We start from the raw sequence: 23952 nt of genomic DNA, 5'->3' as shown, positions 1-23952 counted from the left end.
AATAACATAATCATATTAAACAGTCTAGACCCCATGGGGTATTCGTTGTAATCCTTGCAATTTGCTAAACCAACTTACTTTATGACAGTACAGTTCTGCACTGATGGTTAAAGAGACTCTTTTAAGAAGAGTTCTTTTAAAAAATTAAAATCCTGTCATCCTTTGTCTTTGCAAACCTTTTTGATTTGCTATAAACTTTTTGATTTATATACAAAACTAGAATTTGTAAAGGATGTACTAGTTGATTTAAGGCTTCAAAAAGGATGAAAGCATCCCATTTTGTATTATAAGTTCTTGCTCTTATGATGATATGTCCATTTTATAACAAGTTGATCTGTTTATAGACACCATCAGAAACATATTTTTCAATATTTACAAATCTGCTAATCAGTTCCTGTTTGTAATCTGAGTCATCATGTGAATGAAAATGAGCCGCAGAGAGCAGGAAAAAACATGCAATATGCAAATTATAATGTAGTCATTTAATCAGGATTTGTATATTGTTAAAAAAAACTAGGAAAATTGATTTGTCAGGTTTTAAAAATAAGAAAACATTTCTATTATCTTTTGTTGTTGACTAGTCAAACTCTGCTCTATTTTGGAGAAAATTCATCATGTAAATCCAATCTGTCAATACAAATATGGCTAATTTTTAGACATCAAGGATGCATTTATGCATTTGGCAGATGCTTTATCCAAACTTTAAAACAAAAAGAATTCTCTTTTTTTGTCTTCAGTTCTTGGATTTACTGGAAATCAAACCAATGACTTTGGCATTGCTGATGCCATGCAGTATTGTTTGAGCTACAGGAATGCTTATACAATATTTGGCCAGTGTTTGTTCCATGTGTTAGTCTGCTAAATGACACTTCTCTTGTTGTTTATGCATCTACACAATTGTCTGTTCTTTCAGTCATGTTATTGTTTTAGACATTGTTAGGCAGTTATGCAAGTTTCGTACAATAAACGATTTTGGTTCTGTGTTGATGTCCAAAGTAAAATCTGGCTCCTGAACCAAAACCAGTCGTACATTAGGTTAATTTCAACAAAGCATGCAAACAATACACAAATTGGCAAGAATTATGCAAACCTCTTCTCAGATGAAGAGAGTTAATGTTCAGTTTTTATCCATGAGTGAACCATGAGCTTGTCTAGAGAGCTTGTAGAGTGAGAGTGAATAATCACATGACTGAATCTCTTAATAGAGCAGCAATGTGGCATGTAACTGTCTTAACACTCATTCAGACAGATAAGTTGTGAAAAGCACACACACTTTGTGAAACTGTGATGCCAGCGATACAACACCACAGAGAGAGATGTGATCTGAGAAAAGCAAGCCTGGCATGGTGTTTCTTTTGGTGTGATGTTTGTGCTTGAGGTGATGGAAAAACATATAAAGTTGGAGCTGAGGGGCATGGTGTTGAGCTTTTAATAGAAGTAAAAAAAAACATAATTGAAGTTTTGTGACTTTTGGTCTATTTTTGATGTGGTTTAATTCAATGACAAAAATGGGAAAAAAATACAATTATTTAATTTTGGTGGCCGTAGTATTTTTTACCAGCTAAAAATGTTTTTTAAGTCAGTTATTTCTATCTTTTGCTGTAGTGTGTCAGTAGGAAATATCAGTTTACATTTCCAAACATTGATTTTGCCATTAATTGTAATTGAATAGGTCTCTTGAAGCATCTTGGAGACGCTGCCACAGTTCTTCTGGATTTAGTCTGCCTCAGTTTGTTCTGTTTCTTCAAGTCATTCCAGACAGACTGGATGATGGTGAGATCCGATCTCTGTGTGGAGCACTGACTATTGTCAGACTCCTTGTGCAAACAAAAAGCTCACTGGATTTTTACAATTAATGGCAAAAAAAAATGAAAATGAAAACTCTCCTAAATGTTGATTAGCTTTACTCAAAATGTTAAGTCTTTGTCTTTCAGGAAACCGACTAAAATATTGATGACTTATCTTGCACTCAGGGGTGTATCCAAATTTTTGTCCAATCAAAGGCTAGAATTCTGACTTTTTTCAGAATTGTGAGATATAAACTTGCAATTGCAAGAAAAGTCAGAATTGTGTGTTATAAAGTCAGACTTGTGAGATATAATCTCGCAATTCCAAGTGTTTTTTTTATTGCAATTGAGAGTTTATATTACAAAAGTCTGACTTTTTACTTCACAATTATGACATGTCTCAGAATTTTGTGAGATATAAACTCGCAGTTGCAAGTTATAAAGTCTAACTCTGAGGAAAAAAGACTCACTATTTTCTTACAGTTGCAAGTTTATATCTTACAGTTCTGACTTTGTAACTTGTAATTCCGAATTTATATCACTAAATTTTGAAAAAGCCAGAATTGCCAGAAAAATGGGCAGAATTGTGAGACATAAAGTTACAATTACTTTTTTATTTTTTATTCAGTGGTGGAAACAGACTGCCATATAGTGACCAGCTTCACATTTTAACAAAAAAATGTTCAAGTATTCTAACAGCATATGATAGGGTTTGGTGAAAAATGAAACTTCAATTTTATGTATTATTTAGTCATGTTATAAAGTCAGAATTGTGAGATATAAACGCGTAATTCTGAGTTTTCTTTCTCGCAATTGCGAGTTTATATCACAAAATTCTGACTTTATACCTCGTGATCATGATGTCTCAGAATTGTGAGATATAAACTCGCAATTGCAAGTTATAAAGTCCAACTCTGAGGAAAAAAGACTCACTATTTTCTTACAGTCGCAAGTTTATATCTTACCGTTCTGACTTTTAACTATCTTCTATCATGCAATTCTGACTTTATAAATTGTAATTCCGAATTTATATCACTAAACTCTGAAAAAGACAGAATTGCCAGAAAAATGGTCAGAACTGTGAGATATAAAGTCACAATTACTTTTTTTATTTAACGGGCTGCCATAAAGTGACCAGCTTCACATTTAACAAACAAACAAAACAAAAAAACTCACAATTCTGACTTTTTACCTCACAGTTATGATATGTCTCAGAATTGTGAGATATAAACTTGCAATTGCAAGTTATAAAGTCCAACTCTGAGGAAAAAAGACTCACTATTTTCTTACAGTTGCAAGTTTATATCTTACAGTTCTGACTTTGTAACTATCTTCTATCATGCAATTCTGACTTATAACTTATAACTTGTAATTCCGAATTTATATCACTAAATTCTGAAAAAGACAGAATTTACACAACAACATTTTTTTCAAGTATTCTAACAGCAAATGATAGGGTTTGGTGAAAAATGAAACTTAAATGTTATGTATTATTAATTCAAAATCCTGACAAGCGCAAACAAATTTTTAAACATTTCTTAGTTTGTGGTATAAAAAAAGATTATACAGAATTAAAACAACTCCAGGGTGAATACATAATGACAGAATTTTCATTTTTGGGTGAACTATCCACACTATAGTCTATTGATTATAGTGTGGATAGAAAAACATTCCTATTTCTGGTTTTTAACATCTATTTAGTTTGCTAAACCCCTTTAGTTAATTGTTTAATTTAGTTATGACATAGAAAACACATATTTAAAGAATGCGATAATTAACTGTCTCTCTCATCCATTAAATAAAGAGTTGTTGTCCTCCCATCAGGCTGTATATAGCAGTCAAACAAGGAGATTTAAGAACTCACCAACAGCTATTTCTACATTAAATCATCTGTACACATGGGTGTACACATGCTGATATTTGAATTGATGGTTATTGGAACTCCCATCCACCCTGATTTTTATCATTTCCTATTTATGCTTATTTTACTTTCTTTGTTTTTGAATGTTTACTTGTGAGACGTGGGATGGGTGACATCTGTGCAAACCAAATTTCTTAAAAGATGAATAAACTAAACGAATTAAGTAGTTGACTAACTATTTAGATTTATCCCAAAAGGATTTACATTCAGCTGACACTCTTTGCCCCAAATCGCACTTATTCAAACAGCATTATAAGCATGTTTAGCTGAGAATAGGCTAATAATCATGAATCAACCCCATTATTTATCCAACCCACGTCTGTTTTGTTGTCGTTTCGCTGTGCTATATGTGCACAGTGGACACAATTAGCAAATTGATGGCCATGTTAAATCGTTTCTTTCACTAGCAGGCGGGCTTGGCAGATGGTGGCCCCTGTTTTGGAGCCAGTCCCCCCATACACAGCTGGCCAAAGCTGTATATTCAGACAGAGGTAGTGAGTTAGCACTGTCAGGCTCCTGTAGGCTCTCACACAAAGAACTCCCCATCTGAGGCCTGCCCCGAGGGGGAAGAAACGCCCACTTTAATGCATGCTTATCAAGGAGTCCCGGAGCACAGGGGCGGCTCGTCCATTTTTTATCTTTTTTTTCACAAATGGCTGCCTGTCCTTAGAGTATTCTGTGTTTCAGAAGCAAACGCTTGCTTTGAGTGCATCTGCAGTTTCACAGTGATTATATAATGGAAAAATGGACTCATTCCTCATGAATCGTACTAAATGAAGTACTTACCATATTAGCACCAAGCATTAACTAGAAGATCATTAACTCATTCCAACATTAAAATGAACACCTGAGTCATTCTCATTCTCTGGAAATGGTTAGTCTTTGTGTCTCAGTGATTAAATTAACAGGATACTGGCCTTATTTACATTGTTTGATAGATTCACATTTAGTGTGCAATGTGAAATAAATTTGTGTTGCATCAAATTAATAGCAAATTTACATATTCATTCTTTAACATTAAATTTCAAAGAGTTAAAGAGACAAAAAAAATCTAAATTTAGCTTTTAACAATATTCAAATAGTAATTTCATAAATAGTATTTCAGTGATAATGTGTGAATAAAAATATGTATAATATACCTAATCTATTCAAATAATAAGTATAATTTCAAACTTACTGTGATATGGCTGAAATAACAGTGCTTTGTGGTTTGGATTTGGCTTTAGGTTAGTAATGATAAATAACCTGCTACTTTGCAAGGCTGTAACCCTATATTTAGAATTATGGGTAATAGTTTAATAATCAACCATTAAAAAAACACATTTGCTGACCACTGATCTGAATAATAATGGGAATCATTTTCTTACTGTGGTTCCCAGTGTCTATTACAGTTATAGCCATGACACTTCAGCATTTTTGTTTATTTGAACCCTTTCCAGCAATGACTGTATGATTTTGAGATCCATCTTTTCACACTGAAGACAACTGAGGTACTCATATGCAACTATTACAGAAGGTTCAAACGCACACTTATGCTTCAGAAGGAAACACAATGCATTAGGAGCTGGGGGGTGAAAACTTTTAGAATTTGAAGATTTTTTTTTTATGATTTATTAATCTCTTTTTTAAATGTATGTTTTTTTTGTATTCTGGAAAACATGTAAGAATCTTCTGTAGCTTTTGAAGGGCAGTACTAAATGAGAAAAAAAAAATGATATTTAAGCAAAATTAGAAAAATGTACACATCTTCATTCTGTTCAAAAGTTTTCACCCCTGGCTCTTAATGCATTGTGTTTCCTTCTGGAGCATCAGTGAGTGTTTGAACCTTCTGTAATAGTTGCATATGAGTCCGTCAGTTGTCCTCAGTGTGAAAAGATGGATCTCAAAATCATACAGTCATTGTTGGGAAGGGTTCAAATACACAAAAATGCTGAAAAACCAAAGAATTTGTGGGACCTGAAAGATTTTTCTGAAGGACAGCAATTTAACTGTTCAGGACAAATAAGGGACTCATGAACAACATCACTAAACAAACAAACAAAAAATAGCTGTGGCTCATTCAGGTAACAACACAGTATTAAGAAACTTTTGAACAGGGTAATTTTTATAAATTCAACTGCTATTTTCCCTTGTGGACTATATGTAAATGTCTTTTGTGTGAAATATCTTATTCAGGTCAGTATTAAATAAAAAAATAACATGCATTTTGCATGATCACTCTTATTTTGGTAAAATAATTAACATTTTGAGGATTATGCAAGGTGTATGTAAACTTTTGACTTCAACTGTATTTTTTTTTTTTTTAAAGATTTATTTTTTGGCATTTTTGCCTTTACTATGATAGGACAGATCAGACATGACAGGAAGCGAAGTGGGAGAGAGATCGGGGTGGGATCGGGAAAAGTCCTCGAATCGGGATTTGAACACAGGACGCCCGGAGCGCAACGGCGCTGTATGTCGACGCGCTGCCCACAAAGCTATCGGCGCCAACTTCAACTGTATTTTTGATGAAATCCAAGAAAAATATTGTCATAGAACAACTGATGTCACATGGACTATTTTAATGATGTCCTTACTACCTTTTTGGTCTTTGAACGTGTCAGTTACATTGCTGTCTATGAAGGGTCAGAGTAAATAAAAATATTTGAACGTGTGTTCCGAAGATGAACAAAGGTCTTAGGGGTTTGAAACAACATAAGGGTAAGTAATTAATGACAAAATGTAAATTTTTTGGGTGAAATATTTCTTTAAGCCTTGGAAATTGGTAATCCTTGGTAAAACCTTGTTAATCTTTTCTAATTAAATGACTAAAAAATGGAATAAGTTCACTTCATAACTTTATAAAACTAGTTAACAGTTCTTCGGAACTCTGACACAGATGTCCATCATTATGCCAACGCAAATGGAGAGGGGAGGTGAGTTGGAGTGTTAATATGGCATAAAACTCAGAGGACAGATGGATCAGAACAGAACGTACCCATTGTGACTCAGTCATTTTCATCATATCTTCGTCATGTTCCTTCTCGGACCACATCTGTGCAAATTGTTATCCAAGACCCATTAACCAACCAGGTTTTGAGTCTAGTGCACACAGAAGTGTCTCAATAATATCTGTTTTGTTAGAAAGCAATACTCAAGACATGTAAAAAGCTTGTCTTTATCTGCACTGTCCATATAAGAACATTAAAACAACAGAATCGAAATCAATAGAGTTGAGTGTCTACACCCATTATATCACTCAAAGGACTGTGACAGCGTCGATGCTACACTGCACGGACCGTGTCAATAAGAACGCTCTCTCTTTGTTTGGCTCTCTCTGTCTTGTGACAGCATGGCTGAAGGGACTTCGAGTTCCTCTGCACAGTGCTGGTGTAGAATACAAAACAGAGCTCGAAGGAAATTTCGCTCAGCTCAACAAAGCATGTTCTTTGCTTTAGCGCTTACATACTGAGGCTGAAGTCCACAGTAATTCACATGCAGCTGTTTCTCTGCATGTTCTGATTTGCCTCACCTCTTGTTAATTGCATTAGTACTGATTATTATTGGTGGGAAATTTTGCAAATACGTACATAAAGTGTGCATTAAAGGGGTCATCGGATGCAAAATAACTTTTACATGTTGTTTTAACATTAATGTGTGTTGGCAGTTTGTGTACACAACCACCCTACAATGATAAAATTCCACCCAATTGTTATTTTTTTAATCTTTAAAAGTAATATCCCCTTTTTAAAATCAGGTCATTCTCAGCTTCTTGTCAGTGTGACGTCACACCAACAGAGGCCGCTCCCATGATAGTTGATTGACATGAGTGCCTTATCTTAGACCCGCTTCACCGAGCTGAAACAGTTCGACTCCGATCTCCATTGTGTGACTCAGGTGCAGGGGAAGACAAGAATGTCTCAGATTGAGCGATTGAGGTGTTCTGTTGTTGGATGTAATAATGAACACAGCAGTCGTCATTTACTCCCGACATCTGAGCCACTGAAGACGCAGAGGAAAACATTACTTTCGTTTTTAAAAGGAAAGCGCCGATCCCGATCGACATATGCCTCTATGTTCAATGATAAAACTGACCCACACCTTATTTTTTGATCCTTATTAAACCAAACCAGTCTCAATAAGCAATGTTACATAACATTGTTTAGGCCCCGCCCACAGCCGCTGACTGACAGTCCTGCAATGCTGAGTGAGTTTTCTTTGGTTGTTACACTATCCTCCATTTTCCAATGTCTAGTAAGCAATCCCGGTGTTCTGTGTTTGATGTAAGACTGAACATAAGACTCTTCATTTTCTCCCAATCTGAGCCACTCCTCATGAGGATGCAGTTTATTACTTTTATTTTTGAAAGGAATGCACCTCAAAATCTACCTTAATACGTTTATGTCTGCGCAAATCATTTCACTCTAGACTGCTTTGTGAATGTCATGTCGTTATAGTGCTTAGCTAACGTCCCACTTTTGGTGTGTTTGGTTTTCCATATGTATGGCTGAACACCGGTTCTCTCGCTGTCAGTCATGTTGCTTCTACTGACAGTTAATTGCTGTAAGTATGCAAAGCAGAGATGTATACATGCCCTTTTCTGAAGACCATGCAGCTCATTTGCATTTAAAGTGATACACACCAAAACAGCTCTTTTTTTAGACACGCCCCAAAAATGACATTTTCCAGATGTTATAATAAATAATCTGTGGGTATTTTGATCTGAGACTTCACAGACACATTTTAGGGACACCAAAAACAATATTACATCTTGTTAAAAGAGACATAATAGGTGCCCTTTAACTTTTTTCATTTTTACTCTCACTAAACAGCATTTGAAACCATTTATTGACAGGGAAGTCATCATAGTGTGAAACTGACACATCTTTTAGTTATAGTTATCAACTTACTGTATGCATAAATGTAAAAATGTCAAGATATCAAACAAATAATTGGCTTGGCCAAAAATCAAATACTTACAAAGCACTAAATATTCTGCCATTATGATACAGAAGGAAAAAAACGCTTTGTATGTAACATAGGACTGCTCTACTGTTCCAGAGCAGCAAGAGACAAGAGAGCTGTCTCTGGAAAATCAATGACTAAGAATGCCTAGAAACGCACGCACCGGGATACACCCATGAAAATCCTGTACATAACCATTAATAATGAATTTTGTGGATACACATTACGCGCATAAGACAATAAACAATACAGTGTCACCCAGATGAATCAGCATATTCAGAGAGTGGCTCGACTAAACATTTTGCTGTTTCATTACGATGTGTGCGAGTGAGTGAATTGCTCACTGGTCCTATAGCCTCAGATGCATGCAGCTGCAATCTGGTATTGTTTCAGTATGGAGAGCGCGCAATGACCGTGTCCATGGTGCTGAACGTTACGCGAGTATCATATTGAAACAAGCATTCAAGTGCATGGAATATTAATGCTCGGAGAGCATGCACATCCTTCTGTGACCCAAAGGAATAGAATAGATTGGACCTAAGTGTGCATGCATGCGACTTAAAAGCATTTAAATCGTCGTTTTTACTAAGAAACACAGCACGTGTGTCTTATGGTGGTGCATGAATTATAATACTTCAATGTCCAGAAAGCTCAACGCTTTATAAAGAAAAAAAAAAAAAAACTTAAATGCACGTTTTTAAAAGACAACTGCATTTTAGCACGTGAGTAGTGTAAATGATTTTGCGTGCATTAAACATACAGTGTATTTCCAAGAGAAAGCTTTAGTGGATATAATATAATATGCACCAGGATCTTTAAAAGCGTCCGTCTTGCATTTGCATTTTGTCTTTTGCATGCATTTAAATATTTCCCCGTCTTAAAATCTCAAACGCAATGGCACCGCTCCTGCACTCCACTTCACCTGTCTGAGGACAAATGGATAATTTAGCCAAGGCAACACTTCTTACCTTCTCTCTCACAAAGCTGGATGGCGTCCAGGCTGAGATTCTTTATCATGTCCACACACGGGCTCGTGGGGCTGCTGACACTGTGTCCCACGCGTGGAACCTCCATCGTTGAGCCTGTAAATGAACGATATTCCGGTAATGAGAGTGACTGCAGTGCCGCAGGACAGATCTTCACTCCGTGCTCTCTCTGTCTCCCACGGGTTTCCACAGTGTGCTGCTGATGAGAGCTACGTCAGCACATCGTCACGGCCGCTTCATCAGAGTCGATCTCTCCTGCGACACACACACAGTCAAGGGCAAAGAGCAGTGACGCCTTTTCCCAAGTGACGTGTGCTTACTGTAATTACGCTCCATATTCATGTTTATATTGTCACACACTTCATATCACAGCGTCACTGTACCTGTTAAATACTAATAAGATATTAATGTGGTATTATTTAGTGTAATTTTGATGGCACTGATGGACTTCACATCTGATATTCAGTAAAACAGCATCATTATGAGTGTAATACTGCTTTTATACAACAGTTTATAAAGTAGTTAATATTGAGTTACTTACATTCCAATGTGGCAGTTCTAAACAACATTTTGCAAATTGTTCAACTAACAAACTAGTGAGTTAAGGAGACTTATTTAATTTAAGTTGTTTCAACTTTCATCATGAGTGTTGGATCCACAGCCAATTAATCTTATTTATTTTATTTTGTATTAAAAGCTAACATAGACAATGCTGAATTTTACTTAACACAAATTTATTGCACATGCAATATATTACTTGTCACTACATTAACAGAATGATTACTTTTATTGTGTATGTGGTAAGTTTTTTTTTTCTGTACAGCGACTCACAACCTAACCATGAGTACTATTCTGCAGCACAGTGGTAATCACAAAAATATAAAAGAAATTACAAACATAACAGCATTAAAAGGAAGGTCTTTCCCCTTACTTAAAAAAAACACATACAATAACACTTAATTTCAATTTACAGTCAACCAAAATTATGTAGACACCAGTTCAGGGGGCCATGGCGGGTCAGAGAGCTCCAGAGGCCATGATGGAACAGACAGTTCAGGGGGCCATGGCGGGTCAGAGAGCTCGGGAGGCCATGGCGGAGCAGACAGTTCAGGGGGACATGGCGGGTCAGAGAGCTCCGGAGGCCATGATGGAACAGACAGTTCAGGGGGCCATGGCGGGTCAGAGAGCTCGGGAGGCCATGGCGGAGCAGACAGTTCAGGGGGACATGGTGGGTCAGAGAGCTCCGGAGGCCATGGCGGAACAGACAGTTCAGGGGGCCATGGCGGGTCAGAGAGCTCGGGAGGCCATGGCGGAGCAGACAGTTCAGGGGGACATGGCGGGTCAGAGAGCTCGGGAGGCCATGGCGGAGCAGACAGTTCAGGGGGACATGGCGGGTCAGAGAGCTCCGGAGGCCATGGCGGAGCAGACAGTTCAGGGGGACATGGTGGGTCAGAGAGCTCCGGAGGCCATGGCGGGTCAGAGAGCTCCAGAGGCCATGGCGGAGCAGACAGTTCAGGGGGACATGGTGGGTCAGAGAGCTCTGGAGGCCATGGCGGAGCAGACAGTTCAGGGGGACATGGCGGGTCAGAGAGCTCGGGAGGCCATGGCGGAGCAGACAGTTCAGGGGGACATGGCGGGTCAGAGAGCTCGGGAGGCCATGGCGGAGCAGACAGTTCAGGGGGACATGGCGGGTCAGAGAGCTCCGGAGGCCATGGCGGAGCAGACAGTTCAGGGGGACATGGCGGGTCAGAGAGCTCGGGAGGCCATCGCGCAGCAGACAGTTCAGGGGGACATGGTGGGTCAGAGAGCTCCGGAGGCCATGGTGGAGCAGACAGTTCAGGGGGACATGGCGGGTCAGCCTCCACGGCCTTGATCTCATCCCTCGACCCGGCCCCTACGGCTGCAGGCATATAGCCCCCCCAAAAAATTTTCTTGGGGACAATTAGGGAATTACACGCCAGAATAGTCTCAGAAGGGCACACGTAAGGAGCAGGCTCTGAACGGCGCTCGGGCGAGCGGGCTCTGAACGGCTGGATGTCACCAGCGGAGACTCTGGAGGAGACTCGCTCGGGAGGCGCAGACACTTGAGGGCACTCCGGAGGAGCGGACACTTAAGGGCGCTCGGGAGGTGCGGACACTTGAGGGCGCTTGGGAGGCGCAGACACTTGAGGGCGCTCGGGAGGTGCGTACACTTGAGGGCGCTTGGGAGGCGCAGACACTTGAGGGCGCTCGGGAGGTGCGGACACTTGAGGGCGCTTGGGAGGCGCAGACACTTGAGGGCGCTCGGGAGGTGCGGACACTTGAGGGCGCTTGGGAGGTGCAGACACTTAAGGGCGCTCGGGAGGCGCGGACACTTGAGGGCGCTCGGGAGGCGCGGACACTTGAGGGTGCTCGGGAGGCATGGACACTGAAGGGCACTCTGGAGGCGCTGTCACTTGAGGGCTGGGCGAGACCAGCGGAGACTCTGGAAGGCTGGGCGAGACCAGCGGAGACTCAGATGTGGTGGCCATCTTGTCCAGGGACTCGGAAGAGACCGCCATCTTGGCCGTGGACTCAGGCACGGCGGCCATCTTGGCCGGGGACTCAGGCACGGCAGCCAGGGGATTCTGAAGCCTGCTGCACTGAGCGCTGGGCGGTGGCCCGCGGGCTTGAGTGCGGGGAGGAAGCCGGCAGGCTTGAGCGCTGGGCGGCGGAGGGCAGATTAGAGCACGGGGAGGGGGCCGGCCGCATCAGGCTGAAGACAGTGGTGGCGCTTTGGAGGATGACAGGGTATTTGGGACTGGGCAGGCGGTTCGAGTCGTTGGTACGGTATGGGGGGGTTCTCGGCTTAGGATAGGCTGGCTCGATGTTTCAGAGTTTACATGAGGGAGATTACATGAGGGAGAATCACAACGTATTGTCTCATCATTCAGCCCCATCAGAAACACGGCGCCGAGAGAGGCGTTGGGCCAGCCCCCCTGATGGGACAGCTCGATGAATTCCTCCACATACCGCTCAAACTCCCGCTCGTCCTGCCGCAGTCTCCACAGCCTTGCCTCAGCCCGATTCATCTTTGGTTAAAGTTCGATGTTCTGTCATGCTGTGCAGGGAATGAAGAGCCAGAGGAAAACACGAGGAAAACGAAATACAATCCAAACGCTATTTGATAAATAAACAAAACAACACAAATCTAGGGAGCAGAAAAACACGACAAACTTTAGGAGCAAAACAAAATCCAGGGAGTGAAACAAGCACGGCGAAACATTAACATCGAACAAGGAACTCAGGAAATAAATACTCCCAGGAAATATAAAGGGAGTGGTTAATTACAAAGACATGTGTACACAATCAAGGAAACGAGAGGGAAGTCAAAATAAGGGCAAGGGTAAACCAAATCAAACTGAACAAAAGGGGGGGACAAAGGAAGAAACCAACATAAGTCCATGTGAGGGGGGAAAACACTAGGAAACTCACAAAAACAGACTTGCGAGATGTAAACTTAATTAAAAACAATTCAGAATTGTGAGCTATACTGTAAATAGAGAATTGCAAGATCTAAATTAAAAATTGTGAGAAAAAACATCATGTTTATATCCTAATTCTAAGAAAAGAAGAAAGAGAAAGGTCTGAGCTGTGAGATTGAAAAAGTTTAAATTAGACATTTTTAACATCATTTACACCAAACCAAAATAAAAAGATCGCAGTGTCTTTACACTGAGTGTAAATAGCCTGCCTGATTGGCAGAGGCTATTTATGCTAACTCCACCCACCAACCTGTCACTGGGATAGTCAATACAACAAAAGATTGTATAACAGCTGAAGTGGCGTATGGTAAAAAGTGTGTAATAATGTTTCTTTGAAGCAATCTACTCAGGTTTTGAAACTGCATTTTGCCAACGTTTTTTTCTCCTTTTTCAAATCTCATATCACAACAGAAAGTCATTTATTTTCAATAAAAATGAAGGAAATAATCGAAAAGTTGAAAATAAAGTATCAGGTAGGGTTATGGTAGGTGTAAGGAGGGCTTTTTATTGACACTATCCAAGGAGACTAGACGAGACACCAAACTGGGTTCACGAGAACGAGACAAGACAAGATTTTTTAACTTTTTAAAAGAAATCCTCAATGATAAAATATATAAGGAAAAATAGTATTTTATTCAACTGAAAAACACAAAATGCATGTGCATTTTGATAAGAACTTGTACTTTATGAAATTAAACTTCTATTTTAATGAATTACTTGCTGTAATAAACATGTAAACTAAAGCTGCATGATTCTGGATAAATTGAAAATCACAATTTTTTTAAAATAAATTGGAGATCATGATTCTTTCATGATTCTAAAGAAAAAAAAAGACTAAAAATCTAAACAAAATAACATCATTTACCAGTGGTTCTGACAAAATCTTCAATGCTTAAGTCTTTTAAAAATATATATTCGAACACATTTTTAAAAAAATGAAGGAGTCAGTGTCTCAATTAATAAAAACTTGTTTCACTATTGCAATCTCCTGAATAAATGATTCAATGATAAATACTTTTTTAAAGGTGCAGTCGTCGCCACCTCCTGGCGGAAGAGGATAAGCGTTACAATAAATACAATACTTTCATTTGATCGCTACTGTAGACAATAAGTGTCTATACCCAAACTATAAACTTTTATCCTAGTACTTCTGTTATTAAATGTATGCAACACAGAAATAAGTATCATTATGTGGTTAAAGAGACTGTTTGTGTTGCTCTTTCTGGATCAACAGCAGCATGAATGCAGATTTGAATGTCTTTAATACCTATTTTACATAGCGTGAATCGTTGTCATTCAGGAATAAGATCGCGTGGGTGTTTGAATGGAGATCGTGATATTTTAACAATTAATCGAGCAGCTCTAATGTAAACACTGCAAAATGTTTTGCAAGGATATCGTCACGTTCTTGCGAGACCAGTCAGACATCGCTAGGCACGTCAGATCTCTCACATCCCTGCTTTTTTTTTTACAAAGCAAATTCATTCTTGAACAATAGCTGTACTTTTCTTAGGACAGTCAATAAGAATGCTTTAACACATGAAATCTGTTAAATATTTAATACAATTAATTAATTTCCTCACATTTTCTTCTCTGCTTGAAACAAAAATATTCTGTCTTGGGGTCAATAGGCCTTACTGCATCAGGCGTGTGTTTTGACAAATTGACAGTTGTGGGAATTGTTTCTGCGGTAATTGGCAACATTTCACAGATGCTGTCAATAGAGCTTAGGTTTGTTCACCCAGAACGTCCTTTTATAACATTAAAGGGATAGTTCACCCAAAAATGAAAATTCTGTCATCATCTACTCACTCCTGATGCCCCAAACCATGTAATGTGTAACCTAATCTCAAGCTGGAATCTAATACAGAAAGTATTATCTAAAGTGTTATCTTACGAACACAGTGGAAAGCTACAAGTGTTTATTATGCTCCTGGGCACATGGTGAACACAGAACGGATTAACGCTGAATGAAAAGTGAATTAAATGTTTTGTTATGTAACAAGATTACAGCTCGTCTGCTTTCTTGCTGTCCAATGGGTATTCTGGTACACTTTGTCAACCAAATAAGTTTAAATCTAGTAAAGGAGAGGATAAACCGCTAGATCTCCTTCTCGTATACTCCTCTCTGAATAACAAAAATCTAACACATACGTGACCCTTGACCACAAAACCAGTTTTAAGTTGCATATTTGTAGCGATAGCCAACAATTGTAAAAATGTCAAAAATCATTAGGATATTAAGTAAAGATCATGTTCCGTTAATATTTTTTTAAATTCCCTACCGTAAATATATCAAATATGCATTGCTAAGGACTTCATTTGGACAACTTTAAAGACAATTTTCTCAATATTTAGATTTTTCTGCACCCTCAGAATCCAGACTTTCAAATAGTTGTATCTGTAGTTGTATCTACTTTAATTCCTATTCTTGAACCTATAAGAACAGTATTATCAATCTTGCTGTTTGACCTTATGGTGGCAACATTAAAGATATAAGCATTTTATCCTAAAAGCATGAAGTTAAGGAATGCTTTTAAGTGTTAAGATTTCTAATTGTGCCCATAACGTCTGAAACAAATTATGCACATTGTTAAATAGTTCAATAGACTGTGTAATATCATGACGGGATGAAGCAAAGTCACATGGTTGAATAGTCACGCTAGATGCTTGTCATTCAGATCAAACAGAGAAGAAGGCACATCTTAACTTGCATTTCTAGTGCCAGCTGAAGCAGGAGCAGTGTGTGGTGATGTAAAGCAGCTGGAGATATAGTAGAGTTGTCATCAACCCCTGAGAGGGCAGATAATCCAGTACCCCCACCCTGCTAACCATTAATAATCTGACGGTAGGAACATCCTCCCCCAGCATTTTCCAGCAGCCTATGAAAACCTTACAAACCCATCCCCCTCTAAAGCATCCATCCATCCATATTTCTGCCTCTGTTTGTCCATTCTCAAAACTAAAGGTTGCTATATATATATATTATTTTCAGCAATACATTTTAATTAGAAAAGTCATATATTTCATTACACAACATGGCTGTCTGTGTTCTAGAAGTGCTGATGTTGCAACATACTGTAGGCTCATTGGGAAAATGCGCCTCTACCTACATTTCTACAAAACTCCAAAGACGTACATATACAGTCCAGCTGAAAATGATCAGTAGTGGCAGTAAAACACTAAGAAATGTTATTCCTTTTCACACATAATTTTGTTATAACCTCAACTCAGCTAACAAAAGTATAGTCAAAGAACTTTTGCTGATGCTCCTATTAAAGTGATAGTTCACCAAAAAAAAAAAAGAAAAAATCTGTCATTAATTACTCACCCTCATGTCGTTCCAAAGCCGTAAGGCCTTTGTTTATCTTCAGAACACAAATTTGGATATTTTTGCTGAAATCTGAGAGCTCTTTGACCCTGCATAGACAGCAATGCAACTACCACATTCAAATGCCAGAAAGGTAGTAAGGACAATAAAATAGTCAATATTAAACATCAGTGGTTCAACCGTGATTTTTAGAAGCTGCAAGGATAATTTTTGTGCACAAAGAAAACAAAAAACCTGAATGCACTTATATACAGAGGAAAGCATGCATATGCGTCATGATACTCTCCAAAATGGCAGCAGATGGGAGAAGAATTGTTGAATAAAGTCATTATTTTTATTTTCTTTGTGCACAAAAAGTATTCTTGTAGCTTTTAAAAATTAGGTTGAACCACTTATGTCACATGGACTCTTTTAATGATGTCCTTACTACGCTTTTGGACCTTGATCGTTGTAGGGCCCTTGCTGTCTATAGAGGGTCAGAGAGCTCTCGCATTTTGAAATAACTTAATTTGTGTTCTGAAGATGAACGAAGGTTTTACAGGTTTGGAACGATTTGAGGGTGAGTAAATAATGACTGAATTTTCACTTTTTGGTGAACAAACCCTTTAAGTTATGAAAATATTGTATCTAAATGTTCTCTGAACTTTTAAAATGTGAATTTTAAAAAAAAATTATTCCATTATGTAACATTGCAAACATTTTAGGAATGTCACTTTTTGTTCTTTGTACATTCTGAAACTAGTAACATTTAAAGAACATTCGACTACGACGTTTCATATTTTCATAAAATAAACATTCATTAATAAGTTCTAAAAGGTTGAAGCAAATGACAAGGGTGTTTTACAGTAGGCTGTGTTTACATTAGTCTTACGTCATAAAAACATTCTGATCTGAGGCGCAATTACATTCTCATTAGTACAATGGTATTTTAGTGCAACATTAAAAAATAAAATCTAAAATTACGAGATGAAAGTCATAATAGTTCTAAAACAAAGCTGAAATATTTAGAGGATAAAGTCTAAATATTATGATAATAAAGTCTGATTGTTTCCAGAACAAAGTTGAAATTGCTAGAATTCAATTGTAGCAATTAAAGTTAAATATTTTTAGAGTATAGTCTGCGCATGCAAATGGCCCGGATTGGGAGCACCTGGAAAAGTTGCCAGGCCACCTGAATTTATTTGAATTTATGTTGGATTATTAGCAGAAGTCATACCATGCGTTAAAGTCGCAGGGATAGTATATGATATGATTTCATATATGCTTGGAAATAATATTTCACGTCTTCGATTGCATTCATTAGGCCTATTTGTAGTGCGCCAACCACCCAAAAATAGCAATAAGCTTTGTGCTTTTGGTACTTTTAATATAAAACAAAGTCTCAGCTTTCAAGATCTGTCAGTTCTATAGCAAAATACAAACATTGTGTCTTATAATGATGTGTTTTGCAGCTCTTTAATGTGGCAGAACTGATCATTGTATTCATGTAATCATCTTTTAAATTACAATGAGACATTCGTTTCACCAAATTATACTGTTTTCTTTGTGAAAATTCCACCACCTACTCCACAAAAATGTCTGTGGTTTCATTCTTCACTTGTATTTAATTAAAAGCAGCAACGTTCTAAAGGTTGAAGTGGACTCCAACTCGTTAACGTAAGTTACATTGTTGTCTTTTCTGAGGTATATAAGTTCACGATAAGATATTAACAAGCTGTTTTATTCTTGGAATAATACAGTAAATGATTGGAAATAACATTTAACGTCTTCCATTCATTATTTGTAGCGCACCAGGCACCCAGCAATCGCAATAATTTTGTGCTTTGTTGCTTATAACACAGCTCAGCTTTCAAATTCTGTCTTTTTTTACGAAATACAAATTATAAAAGTGTTTTTCCTCTTTATTTCAAGTGTATAGCACAATATAAACGTGAAGGAACATCAGAAGGAATAAAAAAGGCCTATAGCATAATTTAATGAAACAAATGTCTCATTGTAAATGAAAAAGAAGACTGATTTACATGCTGCTTAGGCGAATACAGCGATCTGTCACGCCAAATGAAAGAGCGTGAAAAACACATTATTGTAATAGACATATTGTTTGTATTTCACTATAAAACTGACAGATTTTGAAAGCTGAGATTTTGGAATATCTCCCGGTGCTCCCAATCCGTACCATTTGCATGCGCAACAGGCTAGAATATACTCCTAAAATAACTTTGTAACTTTAATCTCATAATTGCTACAAATTAATTATCATAATTTCGACTTTATCGATTTTGATTTTATTTTTAAAACATTTTGACTTTATCTCGAAACACTTTAACTTTATTCTCATAATTTTGACTTTATTGTTGAAATATTTAGACTTTTTCTTGTAATTTCGACTTTATTCTCGAACTATTTCGACTATATTGTCATAATATTTTTACTTTATTCTTGTAATATTTCAACTTTATTCTTGAAATATTACAACTTTAATCTGGTAATTTTAGATTTTTTTTTTAGGTGGAACTAAAACACCACCATAATTTTGAGCATTTTTGTGTGTGGTTAAAAACTAGATTAGAGCGCCATCTGCTGTTAAAACCAAACTTAGAATTGATTCCAGAGAGAATCGAAATGCATTCAGAAATTTCAGAATTTATCCACGAAACGCGATGCATCGATTTATTGTCGCAGCTCTGTTTTCTGACATGGTAAACTTGCTCAGTAGCTCACCTGGTGAGTGGATGTTTTGCCTCCCACAATTAAAACTACAGAGCTTTGATGAGAAAATATCATCTGAAAAAATATTATTGGAATATATAGAATAACAACTGATATTTATGTAATACTGTTATAAAGATCTCATTGATTTACTATTAGTAATAATTAAAACATTTTGGCCATATGAATATCATCAACTGCACCAAAATGCACAGTTGCTCAGTTTGGTCTAATAAAATTGTTTTTAATAAAATTGTTGTTTATTTTTTGTCTAGGTTCAATAAACTGTTCCATTTAAAAAAAATAGATTTTAGGCTATTATTTCATGTCAGGCTTTAGAGCGTTTTAGGCTCCAGCTAGGCTGCAGCTCTTTCATACTGACCCCAGGCCACCAATCATCCTTATCAGCCCTATATTCAAATGTTTTGCTTCTAGTCACATGGTAAGGCTAAATATCTCGTAGTGTATTCACAGTGCTGTATCTTCATCTACTGCCAAGTGTGAGGGGAAGATGGCAGATGGCAAGACTTTATTATGCAGAGGAGAGAAACAACCACATGGAGTGGCAGAGCCAGATACAGTAACAAAACAGCCTGGATGTATTACAGCAATGTATGCGTGATCAGAGAGGTTGAAATGAGGTGTGCGCGCACATACTCACGCTGACTATGATGAAGGGGAGTGATTACGAGCCAGAGCTGTAATGGTAATCTGTGCTGCAGTGAAGGGTTGTGCCAGAGGACACACATGCATTTCTGACCTACTCTTTCCTGCCGGTTACGCAGCAGTAAATTGGTAAAGAGCTTTTGCTGAAGCATGCTAGCACTTAGTGATAGAGGCCATGCTCTCAGAACATGCTGACATATGACATATGGTTTATGATTCATATTTTAATCATAGGGTGTAATACATCCAACACTGCTTAAGCTGACCCAGTCATATAATTCCAAACAAAAACATGACATGCTGTAAATTGCTCGTCTAATTAGAATTGCTTAGTATTTCTTAAAGTTTGGGATTCCTTCAAGCTGACATGAATTTCACATATCAGTCATGTTCTCCAGCATGATTTGAGAATATTTAGTGCATTTTGTACTTCAGAGTTCATGTGAAAAGTGTTACTAGTTTGCTTATTTGAGTAGAAATAGATCAGAATCTTTTGTATTTATTGATTTTGCATATATTTTGTCAACATTTACTTTTTTTGGTACAGGGCTGGTACAGGTAACTAAAACTAACACCAAAAGCATTCATTACTTAAAATAAATGAAATTTTATAAAAAAGTAAAAATTGTTGTAAACAAAAGCAGCATTTCTCAGTTTTATTTAAACTTTATGTACTAAAATAACTAAAACTGAAATAAAAATGATTAAAGTTATATAGACATTAAAAAATAAAAATGAATACGTAATTCAAAATGTGAAAAAAAAAACAACACTTAGTGGGGTAAGTTGTCACATCGGAAATCTTTAAAATAAATTAAATTGTTGCAAACAAAAGCAACATTTTTTAAATATAATAATACAAATGAAAACAGAAAATAAAAATAATTCAAGATATGCAAAAAATATATATTTCAAATAGTTGCAAAAGCAATCTTTTTCATTTTCATTTAACCTTGACTTATTAAAATAACTAAAACTGAAATTAAAAATAATAAAATTATATAGACATTTTAAAAATAGTAATAAAAAAGGATACAAGAAATAATTCAATAAAAAATAATTCAAAATGTGAAAAAAATCAACACTTAGTGGGGTAAGTTGTCACATCAGAAATCTTAAAAAAAATTCATTGTTGCAAACAAAAGCAACATTTTTTCATTTTCATTTAAACTTAATAAAATAACTAAAGTTAAAATTAAAATGAATACAATTATAAATAATAAAACCGGAAATAAAACCTAATTCAAAATATGCAAAAACAATTCTAATAGTTGCAAAAGCAACATTTCTCATTTTTATTTAAACTTGATGTGCTAAAATAACTAAAACTGAAATAAAAAATAAAATTATATAGACATTTAAAAATAAAAAATGAAAACAGGAAATAAAAACTAATTTAAAATATGCAAAAAACATATATATTTTAAATTGTTGCAAAAGCAACATTTCTCATTTTCATTTAACCTTAATAAAATAACTAAAATTAAAATTAAAATGAATACAGTTATAAATAATAAAAATAAATAAAAACTAATTCAAAATATGAAAAAAATAAATAAAAATTAATACAATTCTATAGACATTTAAAATATAATAGAAATAAAAACAGGAAATAAAAAAAATATTTAAAAAATGAATAAAAAACAGTTAGTGGGTTAAGCTGTCACATTAGAAATCTTTACTATAGCCCATTTTAGGCTATTTATTGGCAAATAGTAAATAAATTAATTAAATAATGAAATGTGTTACGACAAAAGTAACAAACCAACCTATTTATATAGTGAAATGTACAACAATAATTAAGGTGAGTTATCAAAATGTAGTTGCAAGAGAAAATGTACAAAGATTATTCTGTACCAACAAGGTTTTTTAATCTAGATGTTTGGAACCAACATACAAAACAACAGCTAGAGAAAAACAGTATTTGTGTGATTGACAACTAGCCCCGGTCCTCCAAATAATTAAATACACTTGAACAACATTGGCAGATTTTCCATTTCCTTCATAGAAAATTACCTTCACAAAGCCTGAAATAATTTGTTTGTATTGCCACCGGCTGTAATGACTAGAGCAACACGCAATTGATTATGGCTTGTGCCTAATTATTCTACTGACATTTAACATCTGCATTGTTTGTTGAAAAAATTAATCAAGACAAGGATTTGAAACAAAAAGAAAGCTTATTGCTGTTGATTTTTCATTATCTCCTTTCTGTTTTGTCCAGGTTTGAGTGTGTCAAAGACCTCTGTTACATAACGGCACGTAGTTGACAGTGATTGTACATCTCATAAATAGATCAGATCACCTCATACGACCGGTCTTCTGTCAACGCATGAAGGTCAGTGTCAGACGAGGTGAAATGTTTCAGTCTGATTGTCTATTGATGTCTAAATCTAATATACAAATGATTGTTATGCTGGGAAGGGATGCAGTAGAGCTTCTGAATGTAAATAAGGTGCATGAGCACATGCAGAATGCAAAACAGAGGCAAAAAATCCTGGTGTGTGTGAGAGGATGTGATACAGGCAGGTGAGGCGATAATTATGTGATCAAAATTTTATGGGTGCTCTGTGGTAATCCATTATTCCTATTTATATTTTTGTTTTTAAACAATGTTTACTAATTTCATGTGACACGAATTAAATATAAATAAACTAAAGCCACTAGGATAACTTCTGACACTGACCCAAAAGGGAAAGTTTGCATATGCAGATAATTAGTAAAGCAAAATATTAGTAGACCAGAATTTTAAAGTAAAATGTGATTAGATTCATGCCTTAGCGCCCCCTGTTGGAGAATAAACTACAGTAATGCACTTACATTGAAAAAGGCATAACACACAGAGCTCATTAACACTTACAGGAATATAGAGAATCGATGATTTTTGTTTTATGCTGTAAAAAAAAAGGAACGCAGCAAAAAATGTAAGTTAATTTGTTCTCAATTATGTGAAACACAAAAACTGATCCAAGACCAAAAATCTTACTATGAGATGTAACCTCTACGCTTATTTATGAGCATATGCAATAAATAAATGTGAATAATCATATAAATCAAATATTTAATTAACTGAAAATAACACATTTGAAAATAAAGTGGTGCATAAATAAATATTAGTTCCAAATTTAAAAAAAACATTGATCTGATCAAAAATGCATTAAATATTATTAAAAACATTGCTGTGATGATAATAAACTGATGTCGGTAGCTATTACATATAAATTTATATACAGTCAAAAGTTTACATACACCTTACAGAATATTCAAAATGTTAATTATTAAAAAAAAAATAAGAGGGATCATGCAAAATTATTGGTATTTTTATTTAGTACTGACCTGAACAAGATATTTCACATAAAAGACATATAGTCCACCAGAGAATATAATTGTTGAATTTATAAAAATGACCCTGTTCAAAAGTTTACATACACTTGATTCTTAATACTGTGTTGTTACCTGAATGATCCACATCGTTTTTTTTTTTTTTTTTTTTTTTTTTGTGATAGTTGTTCATGAGTCCCTTGTGTTTGTCCTGAACAGTTAAACTGCCCACTGTTCTTTAAAAAATCCTTCATGGCCCAAAAAATTATTATTTATTATTATTATTTTTTAACATATATATATATATATATATATATTTTTTTTTTTACATTTTTGTGTATTTGAACCCTTTCCAACAATGACTGTATGATTCTGAGATCCATCTTTTCACACTGAGGACAACTGAGGGACTCATATGCAACTATTACAGAAGGTTCAAACGCTCACTGATGCTCCAGAAGGAAACACAATGCATTAAAATCCGAGGGTGAAAACTTTTGAACAGAATGAAGGTGTACATTTTTCTTACTTTGCCCAAATATCATTTTTTTTTTCCATTTAGTACTGCCCGTTATAAGCTACAGAAGATACCTACATGTTTCCCAGAAGACAAAATAAATGAAATTTACCCTGATCTTCAAATTAAAAAAAGTCTTCACCCGGTTCTTAATGCATTGTGTTTCCTTTTGAATTATCAGTGCGCGTTTGAACCTTCTTTAGTAGTTCAATATGAGTCCCTCAGTTGTCCTCAGTGTGAAAATATGGATCTCAAAGTCATACAGTC

General features: G+C 36.3%; 1 protein-coding gene across 1 annotated transcript in view; it reads right to left on the bottom strand.

The window, feature by feature from the left end:
• Positions 1 to 9836, bottom strand: part of phyhiplb (phytanoyl-CoA 2-hydroxylase interacting protein-like b) — a 37198-nt gene extending 27362 nt beyond the window's left edge. The window contains exon 1 of the mRNA XM_073828655.1: positions 9621 to 9836. Within this exon, the coding sequence (XP_073684756.1) occupies positions 9621 to 9726 (106 nt within the window). The 5' untranslated portion in view covers positions 9727 to 9836. The remainder of the gene's footprint in view (positions 1 to 9620) is intronic.
• Between the last annotated feature and the right edge of the window lie 14116 nt (positions 9837 to 23952).

Source organism: Garra rufa, chromosome 22, assembly GCF_049309525.1.
Source record: "Garra rufa chromosome 22, GarRuf1.0, whole genome shotgun sequence".
NCBI lineage: Eukaryota > Metazoa > Chordata > Actinopteri > Cypriniformes > Cyprinidae > Garra > Garra rufa.
Note: the sequence above shows the minus strand (reverse complement) of the source record. Positions and strands in the feature narration are given on the sequence as shown.